Source organism: Manis pentadactyla, chromosome 10, assembly GCF_030020395.1.
Source record: "Manis pentadactyla isolate mManPen7 chromosome 10, mManPen7.hap1, whole genome shotgun sequence".
Classification (NCBI taxonomy): Eukaryota; Metazoa; Chordata; class Mammalia; order Pholidota; family Manidae; genus Manis; species Manis pentadactyla.
The window spans coordinates 41,715,226-41,726,580 of NC_080028.1; the positions used below are offsets into that span (position 1 = coordinate 41,715,226).

General features: G+C 34.0%; 1 protein-coding gene across 1 annotated transcript; it reads right to left on the minus strand.

Annotated features, from left to right (window-relative positions):
* Positions 1-1,146: 1,146 nt before the first annotated feature.
* Positions 1,147-2,109, minus strand: LOC130679283 (olfactory receptor 10C1-like). The gene has a single exon (XM_057487901.1). It carries the CDS (start codon positions 2,107-2,109, stop codon positions 1,147-1,149), a length of 963 nt encoding a protein of 320 aa, XP_057343884.1.
* Positions 2,110-11,355: the final 9,246 nt, after the last annotated feature.

Genomic DNA, 11,355 nt, shown 5'->3' on the forward strand with positions numbered 1-11,355 from the left:
TGAAATCACTCACTGCTTATTCATTGTTTCCACATTCTCACCTTCTGTTCACTTTCTAATTCACTGCAGTAAAGTTTTCACTCCTGACATTGCTTTTACCAAAGCTACCAGTGACTTACATGTTTGTGACCAAGGGGCCAATTTTCAGTCTTAATATAGTTAATCTCTCTATAACACATGATTTGGTTTTATATTATTTCTCCCACATGATTAACTTTTAGTGGCATTTTATTTTTCCTGGCACAATGATGGGCTATTATTGTCTGTCTTCACCTGCCTGCATAAATTTTCCATCTTGAAGCCCCATCCAAATAACTTAGTTGTACTTCTATTAGGATTTGAGTCTATGGTAATAATATTAAGATAATATCAAAGGTTTTTCCCTTATGGAAGTGTGGTTCTTCATTATTCAAGGGATTAAAAATAATATCATTAGCTGATATATATTGGAGTCTATAAGGTAAATTATATTCAAACCAATACAGTGAGAGTAAGAAGAGTAAATGTTATGCAGGGAGAAGTTCCTCTAAAACTTAATTCAGATGAAAAAAGCAAAAAAGAAAAAAAAGGAGAATAAGAGCAAAAGAATAATCTTATTTTGTATAAAGAATGAGGATACCTCACTGGATTTACGAATTAGATAAATATTTTGATAGTTAAATAGTTAGAGTGTGTTATACTGTATACCACTCAGAAGTATTTATTGACAGTTGATTTTTAAAAGCAGCATAATTATTAAGATATGTAGAGAGCAGAGTAATTAAGGGAGCATACTCAACTTAAGAACTTAAATTCTAACAGTCTACATTTGATACTACAAATGCATTAACCATTCCCTATTAAAGTGGTGTGAAACATGCTTACCAAATCCTGTTACCCTTGGAGAAGGAAAATTGAATAGTGTCCAGGACAGAACATAGGAGGTGCTCTGTAACTTTTTTGATTGAATATTGCTGATTGAATGAATTATAAACAATTTAATAGTTCCCTGTTGCTTAAGCACATTGAAAAATGTGAAACAGATCCAACTGTTTCCTTGTTGTTATCTTACAAACATTTTCATGACAATATATATTCATAACGGGATCATAAAACCTTAGGAGACCTCTCTGTACAGTGGTGTAAGTTTCATCTACTATGGCTGGTTTAGACCGTTCGTCTGAGGGCGTTCCTTTGTGTTATCCTTAGAAAGGCTTCCTTTACTTCCTTGTTCCTCAAGGTGTAGATGATGGGATTGAGAGCAGGTGTGACCACCGTGTACATGAGTGCAGTTGCTTTGTCTGTTTCTGGAGTGTGTGCACTCTTAGGCTGGAGATAAGTGAACAAGGCAGTGCCATAGAACAGAGAAACCACCAGGATGTGAGAAGAACAAGTGGAGAGAGCTTTGCGTCTGCCAGCTGCTGAAGGGATTCTCAAGATGGTCGCCAGAATTCGAATGTAGGAGCACAGAATGAGCAAGCAGGGACTCATAATGAAGAGCACAGAGACAGAAAACATCACAATCTCATTGTGGGAGGTATCAACACAAGCCAGTTTCACTACAGGCATGATGTCGCAAAAAAAGTGCTGGATCTTTCCTGCTCCGCAGAAGGGCAGAGTGAAGATCCAGGTGGTCTGGGCTGACTCCACCACCACTCCGGTGGTCCAGGATGCTGCAGCCAGTTTCCAACACACACTAGGGCCCATCAGGAGAGTATAATGCAGTGGGTAGCAGATAGCTACAAAGCGGTCATAAGCCATGGCTGCCAGCAGGCAGCATTCTGTCAGTCCCAAGATAGTAAATACATACATCTGAGCTGCACACCCTCCCACACTTATGGTCTTGGTCTCCACCAACAGGTGCACCAGCATCTGAGGCACCACACTGGTGATATAGCACATCTCCAGAAGGGAGAGGTTAACCAGGAAGAAATACATAGGGGTGTGCAGGGAAGGGGTGATCCGGATCAGGGAGATGATGGTGAGGTTTCCTCCCACAGTAAACAAGTAAATGATTAGGAACACAGTGAAGAGCACAGGCTGTAACTCAGCTAGAGAGGAAAAAGCCACAAATGTGAATTTGGTGCAGAGAGACTGGTTTCCACTTATTACAGGCTCAGAGACAGACATCTGTGGAGACAGCAGAGGGGGCAGGTAAGGCCTCAGGGAATCCCTGCACCTGCAGAGGTGTCAATCAGACCTCAGAGAAGAAGCTTTCCTAGCGTCAGTGGTCTGACTGACCACCTAGACATTCATATTCCTTTTGCTAAATCTTTGTAAATAACTGTCCATTTAAATTGGGTCCAAAATTACTTCCTGATTTTGATTTCTAGATCTTAAACGATTTTCACAGAAATTTAGGGAAAACAATAGCTTTAAGTTACATAATCTATATTTTAATTTTAATGTTATCAGTATCCTAATCACATACACAGGCTTTTATGTATGCAGTATATGAATGTGTTCTAATTGTAAAGGAGTCACATAAAACCTAAGTTTATAAAGTGTAATATAAAGGTGCTATATTCAGGCCTTTTGGATTTACAACCTTCCTTAATGCCATACTTGGGGGTTTGGAAGGGAGTCTATTTCCAGCCAGTTATTCATTTTTATATATATTTTTACTCTTTTAGATTTCAAAAGCGTATGCTAAAGAGTAGACGGCTAAAATCAATGGAAACCAAAACTAGCAGAATCTCCTTTCCACAACATGAGTGTAATTTTGTAGGATATTTTGAAAAGGAGAACATACCTAGAACCACAGGCGAATTTTCTTGTTTGCTGGTCTTCTAGACTTCCTTCGATTTCAAACTATAACATTTTTGTTCTGACTAGAGTCCATAGGGATTACATCCATTGCAGAGCTTAATTACATTTGTCTCAAGAGGAATTTCGTCAGACAAAACAAAGAACTTTTAATGGAAATTTAGTTTTCAAAGTTTGAATACATTTTCCAGAGATAATCTTTTGCTGTTTGTTACACTACTTAGGTTCCAATGCAGGAAACTAAAGTTTCCAATAGATTTCCATCATGCAATTGAAATAATTACTGAACTTTATGGATGTTCGCCAGTATGACAGTGACTGTTCAGGTCTTTGGGATATCCAATAAGAACAATGAAGAACTCAAAATAGGCTCCATAAACCCCACACATGGCATTCACTTTATTCATTACCTAAAACTAACAACATAAATGAATATGCCTAATCAGAATTTCAAATTTGCAATGGAACTAATTAAAATAATTTATGAAAAATATGAAAAATGTTTTTTTTGCACTATCCTAAAGAAGGGAAAAACTTGTTAATTTTCAAAGATCCCTATTTCTTCAAAGAGAACACATGCTACTTTTTATTATATTTTATTTTTCAGCTTTATTGTTATAATTGATGAATAAACTTGTTTGTTTCTAGTGCATATAATGTGATGATTAGATAAGCTTATTCATTGTGAAATAATTACCATCAGGTTAATGAACATCACCTCCCATAGTTATCTTTCTTTTTGTAATGAGGGTGCTTAGTGTCTACTCTTAACAAATTGCAGTGTTGTTAACTACAGTCACCCACAGTGTACATTAGGTCCTCAAAACTCATTGATCTTATAACTGAAAGTTTTTAGCCTTCCTTTGATCAGCATCTCCCCATTTCTCTCACATCTCAGATCATTCTACTACCTGTTTCTAATGAGTTGAACATTTTTAAAAAGATCCCTCATGTAGCTGAGATCATATAGTATTGCTCTTTTTGTTTCTGGCTTATTTCACTTAAGATAATGTCCTCTAGGTCCATCTATATTGTGTCAAATGGCCATATTTCTTTCTTTTTTTATGGTTGAATAACATTTCTTTTTGACTTTGGTTTTGGTAATGATTTTTTGGATGTGACAACAAATGCAAAAAGAAATGTGACTGCATTAAACAAAATAGTTTCTACACAGCAAAGGAAAGACCAGGAAGAGCACAGACCAAATTGAAATTATTTATGAGAAAACAGAAGTTAAGAAATGAAAGAAACTGTCAGAAATAACAGGTTGGAGAACTTCGGCCATAAATGAAAGAGAAAATGGTGATACCTAGAGAAAAAGAAAGGACAGGACAAGATTATGTGTTATATGATACTCTGTTTTTGGATGGAGAACCATGAGCTTGTGTAATAGTGACATGAAAGAGTCATCGAAGATAATGCTTCCCCTCCCCCAATTTGGAAATAGCATAACAGCACCTTTTCTTAAATTTTTCAATAAGGTGTTAATTTAAAAAACTGTGAACATCTCAGGGCAGAACAATTGCAAACAAACATTTATCATAGTAAGGTCTGTGCTTGTAGTACTTAAAATATTTTATTTGGGATAAGAATTCACTATAATGTCATTCGAAAACCTTTTTTGTGCATGAGAGCTTTGATACACCCATCACTTGCATCAGAATTAAGATAATCTTTGTAACAATAATAACACATGGCTAATAACAGTGCTGATATTTTTAGTGTTTGCCATCTGCTAGATGTGTTTGACAATTTATACATATTACCTCATTTAATTTTTATGACCTCTTTGAAAGAGCTATTGGTAACCCATCTTAGGCACCAGGAAACTTAAAAACAGAGCTGTTGAGTAATTATAAGTATTATATAGTTAAGTATTATAGGTACAAAGATGTGGAGTTGGGATTTGTACCCAACATGTATAATATTTTTCATTTCCCTTTATTGTTCTCTGCTCTCTCCTCTGTATAAATTTTGGTGAAATAGGTAATAGAAATTATATAAATAAACATTGTGAGTCTTAGAAAAAAATGGAAATGAAAGACATAAGAGAGAAAAGAGTCCCCAATCATTCTGTTTATTCTCATCTTCAAAAATATTATTCTGAGGAATGTAAAGATAATCATTTTCCACTTTCTGCTTTTCAGTACTGAGAGTCCAGAGCAATCCTTAGGGATAAAAACATAATATAATTATAGATGTAATACAGAAGTCCTTCCTTAAAGTTCAGTGATTTTAAGATGCTTAAAAGTCATACACATTCATATTTATAGAAGCATGTTTATTAGTAAAAAATACTAATCACCAAGCAAATACATAAACCAGCTTTTAAATACATATAACCAAAACCAAAGATTCCAGTTATCTTCGTAAATAAATAATTGACCCACTACTTTGATTTCCTCACCTAATTCTTTTCAGACATTTAGTATGTTGGACCCAATCAACTGTGCTATTGCCATCAGAAGGACGCATACCAATCCTATAATACATGATATTCTGTCACATGCCAATGGATGGAACAGAAACTATTTGAATGGCTGAAATGGAAAGTACTGAAAATCAAATGTTGGTGAGGATGTGAAAAAATAGGAATTCTCATAAATTTGTAACCAGTGTGCAGAATACTTTATTTCTTAAAAGTTTAAACATAGTTTGGCACTTTCACCCAGAAAGTCCACTCTTAGGTGTTTATTCAAGAGGAATGAAAAGAAACACAATATTTATAATTTTACAAGAGACATGTGCAAGAATGTTTATAAAAGCTGTAGGCATCACAGTCTAAGCTGGAAACAACCACAACATTCATCGACAAGGGAACAGGTTAACAGATTTGTGTATATTCATACAATACTGCTAAAAATGGAGTGAATAACTGATCACTTAACCTTGTGGACGAACATTTATTTGAGTGAAAGAAATCAGATACAAAATACCAAATCTTATATGATTCAAGCTACTGGAATTCCTGAAGTACCCAAAACTACAGTGATAGAAATCAGAAAGTAGTTACCTTAAGGGGATGGGAATTGACTAGAAAAGCCAGGAGGAGAGTCTATGGAATAATTTAATATGCTTATTTTTTGTTTTGCATGGTTTTATAAAATTGTCAACAACCATTGAAGGAGAATCTGAATTCTGTATATTATATTATTTAAAGATTATCTGTTATCTATCATATATGGTTATATATATATATATATCCATTGATAGATACATAGGAAAAAATAAAAATATTTAGAATTATAAATATACTGTCATCTGCAAATAGCATCCATTTTATTCTCCATTCTAACCTTTTTATCTTTCAGTGCTTTTTCTCTTACTTTACTGTATTGCACAAAATGTGTTTCATTGTCATAACCAAAATCTCATGATTGCCTTAGATTTTTTTATGGTGATACACTTTATTAGATTAAGAAAGCTGCATTTTGTAGTAATCAGCCTTCAAGATAGCCCCCAGTAATCCCCATCTCCCTGTGCTCATGTTTTTTGTGTAGCCCCTTATATTGCAGAAATGGCAATGTGTGACCTACAAGTTTATGCAATAAAATATATTAGTAACTATTGGAAGAGATGAATATGTTAATTAGCTTGAATGTGACCATTATTTCCCAATGCATATAAACTGTACTTCTTAAATATATAAAATTCTTAGTTGTCAAATATACCTCAATTAAAAAAAAACTCTTGTTAAAAAAAGTAAACATTACATTTAAGAAAAGGCCATGGGTGTATCATCGTGTTCTATTGAATGTCTGCTCTTGGAGAGGCCAACTGACATGCCATGAGGACCTGAGGCAGCGCTGTGAAACTGAAGCTTCTTGCCAGCAGTCAGAACCAACTTAACAGCAATGTGAGGGGGCCATCTGGAAGCAGACCCTCCAGCCCCAGCCTAGTCTTCAGGTAGCTACTGTCTTGGCTGACATTTTTTTCCCCCAGCTTTATTGAGATATGATTTAATATGACATTGTGTAAGGTTAAGCTGCATAACATGACTTGATACATGTACGTATGTTTCACTAGGATTATTATAACAGGGTTAATTAACACCTCCAGCACTCACATAATTACTCTTTTTGGGTGCATGTGGTGAGAACACTCGAGATCTACTCTGGTGGCTACCTTTAAGTATATAATTGTATCATTAACTATAGTCACCACCTTGTACCTTAGATCCCCAGAACTTATTCATCTTATAACTGAAAGTTCCTACCTTTTTGACTATTTCCCAATTACCTCCACTTCCCAACCCCTGGCATCCACCATTCTATTCTCTGTTTCTATGAGTTCGGGTTTTTTAGTTCCATATGCAAGTGAGATCATATGTTGACTACATTAAAGGCTCTGAGACAAAATCTGCCAGATAAACCATCCCTCAATTATAAAACCATGGAAGTTGTTAGGTAATCAATGTTCATTATTATTTTAAGTATAAAATTAATTTGTGACATAACAGTAGAAAATTAATATACCTTCAGTAGGTTTGTTTGCTGACAGTTTTTCTAAATGATGGCTGTGAAATATAATCAAACTCTTATGTGTGCACATAAAGAAACAGTAATGTGTTTTCCTATGTTTAATCTCCTAAAATGCTAAATTACATTGGCTGGTTTTCTAATATCAGATTTAGTCATTACATATTATCATTGTTATGCATTTCTGAATAATTATCCCTAATATCTAATTGTTGATCTTTATATTAATGTTAAAGAATAAAATTGTAGTACAAAATTTAGTACAGAATTTATTGGTTTAGGTTCTTAGCAGTGACCCAGCTTCATAAAATAATTTTGGAATACTAACATCTCTTCTATTATCTACACACGAAAATAGTTTTCTTTTTCAAGTTTCTGAAATACTTGATTTTTTTGTGAGCGTGAAGAGGTCCATAATTGCTTGGTACAATTTTCTCGTAAGTACGTCTGGGTCTACATTTTATTGTGAGATGGCTACTGACTCATTTTTAAAAACTGTTGTTTAGCTAATCCAGTTATCTATTTCTTCTTGAGTAAGCTTTAGCAAGTTATATGTTTTTTTCTCATTGATTTAACATTTTATTTGTTTACGTTGTTACACTTATTTAACTCTCATTCCTTTTTTATTTGAAACACCTGAAGGGAGATATCTTTTATTTATTATTTATTTTGGTTATTAGTCACTTTATTTTCTTAGGCTCTCTTGTTGGAGTATTACCAATTTTTAATTCATTTCAGAAAATCAGTACTGACTCTACTGATACTCTCCTGTGTACATACATTTTGTTTCATTTATTTCTCATGTTTTCTTTATAATTTATTTCCTTCCATAACCATTGGGTTTAATTTATGTTTTCTTAATTCTTAGGATGGATAGTTAAGTCATTATTTTGTTATTACTAAAAATAAGTATATTAATTTCACTTTAAATAGAAATTTCATGAATTCCAGATCATAGTTAGAGACTTGTTTATTTATTTATTTATTTTATAGACAGGTTTAAAATAGAAAGAAGATTTGAAGATTTAAAAATAAATGATTTTAAGTTATTATAGTATTGTTATTGTGCTTACTTGGAAAATAAGGATTAAGGCATTTTCCTCTAATTTGTGCAAATGTAGCACATAGCTTCTCTTTTTTTTTCCAGAAGGGAGTAAAATAAGCAAGTGATGTAGTTTCCTGTCAAGCTATTTGTTACATCTCACTCTCATGCATAGGTTGACTTTAAATTCCTGGCGCGTTTTTGAGGTTTTTTGCTCCACAAAGATTTCACTAGAATTTTTTGGAATTATTCCCTCTACTAATTTGTAACTGTTTTAAATTTATATTTATTTTGATTTGGTTCTACAACAAATATAATGAAATAAAGAGAGTGATTTCCACAGTTTTTAGCTAATTATAAACACTTCCAAGGTAATGTTATATCTCTGCCTACTAAATTAAAATAGGCTTATATATTCCAAGGAGAAAACTTTCCAAGGATTAAAAAAAAAATTGCTTACTTGTTTATAGCACTAGCCGTGTTAGAGGTACTGCTTCCATGGAACAATGTATGAATCTTGGTACTGTTTACAATGTTCCCATAGTAAAAAAAGCCCACTAGCCAAACTATTCAAGGTTTAAGACAAAAATAAACCCAACCCAATTGTCAGCTTACCTTGATGTGTATAAACATTTTAAAAAGATCATTATTAGGAAAATATATGTTTAAAATAATGTTTAAAAAATAATTAAAAAGTGAAATTTAAAAATCATGTGACTTTCAAGATCATGGTACAAATTACTTTTATCAATAATGGACCAAAGCCTATCCTACAGAAAAAACAAAAGTCTTACAGGGAAAATGAAAACATGTTCCTTACATAGTCTTGGCATAAAAATAGTTGTAATCCCAAGGTACTTGACCAGTGAGAATGTCGATAGAACCACCACACAGTATCTATTGTTGGAAAGTACATTTGAATGTAGTCATTATGACTTAAAGAAAATATAGACAGTTCCATGGAATTCTTTACTGTTCTGTATGAGAGAAAAACAGTTGTTTAATTAACAGTAGTCTTTTCTAATGTCCCAGAGATCATATCCCCAGTCAGTCACACTTTTAAATATTATTATAAAATACATCAAACATTAAGTGCCAATGTAAAGCAGGTTAGTCTGCCTAAGGCATTCGCTTAATTCTGAAGATCTGAGGTAACAAATTTAAAGATCAGTTAACAATTCTCATAAAATTAGTTATATTTTTAAAAAATCATTCAAATTCTAATTAAATAATAAATATGGGGTTTTATTTGGTAAGAAATATCCAGATATTTCTTTGTGTTTTATTTTATTTCTCAGTTAAAAAAAATGCGCTTTATCTTGAATCTGTTTTAACAAAATCATTTTAAGATAATTGTGGGACCTTGTTTATTTAGGGAAAAAGGAATGACTTTATGTTTTATTAAAAGAAAACAAAAAATACAGGGTCCCTGTTCTAGCTAGAAAGCTATAGAATGCTAAGGAAAAGAATATTAAGAAAACAATAGTTGTATATTTAAGAAATGCTGTGGATTATAACATACAAAGCATTTTTCATTCAGATCCTGGAGTCATTAGCTTTCTAATGTTTACTAATTTAAATAGTGGGTTGTTAGAAGTGCTTTTCCAATTTAGTGAAATTTGATGATCTCAGCTTCAGGTTGTCCTCTAAATACTGATGATGTAATTGCATAGACCCATAATCATTTTTATGAGAAAACATATTTGTGAGAAAGCTGGATAGAATGGGAATTAAGGTCTATTTCCTCAGAAAATTTTGAAGTTGGTTTGCTTGATGGAAACTGAAAAATCTCTTTGGCCTTATTAGGACAGAGCCAGTAAATTAATGGACTTAAGTACATGTCATAAATTATCAAAATGCCATGCAAGAAGCAAAACGGTACATTGTCTAAAGCTATGCAATAATCATGGGAACTCAACCACAGTCTGCAAATATCTTAAAAGCACATCAGTATAAATCTACGGTGTGTTTCCACATGTGACCACGCTGTTTGTAGAAGATGGACAGTCTGCTGAGAGTTTAGCTGCAGTGCTCCACCATGTTGCTGACCAGGTCCCTGTTTGGTGAGGCCAAGTAGCCAGTAGCAAGGAGCAAGTGGCAGCAGCCTCGAACTCCCGTACTCTAGATAACAGACCTCAGAGTCCCAAGCAAAAGTAAGTTTTTGGTGTGAATCCACCAACTGCCCTTGTGATAAACAGTCTTCCCTGGCCCCTAGGGCCTTCCCCTTTAGCCCTCCTTAGATAAACCCCCCAGGAAGCATACCAAAACCCTGCTCATTTTGGTTTGAATTGACCAATCTGACCATAGCAGGGAACCCCAAAGTTCTCCCCCCTCAGACCCTAATAAAGCCATGTGCCCAAGTCCTGCCCTGCTCTTTCTGCCAGCACCCTGCCTTGTCTTCCCCAGGTGGCCCCCTGGAGAGTGCTGTGCACCTCCTCCAGGGCTTGTGAGTAATGACCTCCCTATCCCACTGTCCCTTGTGGTCTTCAGGTGAACCATGGCTCACCATCCTATACCCTATACCCTGGGCTCTACTTACTCAATGTTTTTTAGAAAAGTCACAGCACAGTGGGAAGCAGCACTATTTTGGTGGATAGGAATTGAGATGAGGGCTGGAAGGAGGATTTATTTATTGCAAATCGTATTTGTTCAGAAGTTTGTGATTTTATGCCCAATTCAAATGATAAGAATGTACATATGTGCAAAATAAGAAACAAAAGCCCAGTGAGGTCAAATTCTGGTTCAAGAGACAATATAAAAAAAAAATCACATAAATTAGCACTGTGAAGACTACTGAAATACAACAAAAATTATGAATATATGCTGTTTGTTTACTTATGTTTATTAACTGTCTCTCATATGCATATATATGTGTATGTGTATGTATATGCATATGTAAATGTGTATAAGTATATATACAGTAGATGAAGGCGTAAAATTCAGTACAGTTGAAGTATTTACTGAGATAAATGATTAGAAAAGTCAAAATAGCCCATAATATACTTTTTGCACCAAGGGTTTACTTTTAAAAATTAGCAGATGATTATATTTTAATTAATATCTGTCTGAACTCTTTCTACTTAATCCTAA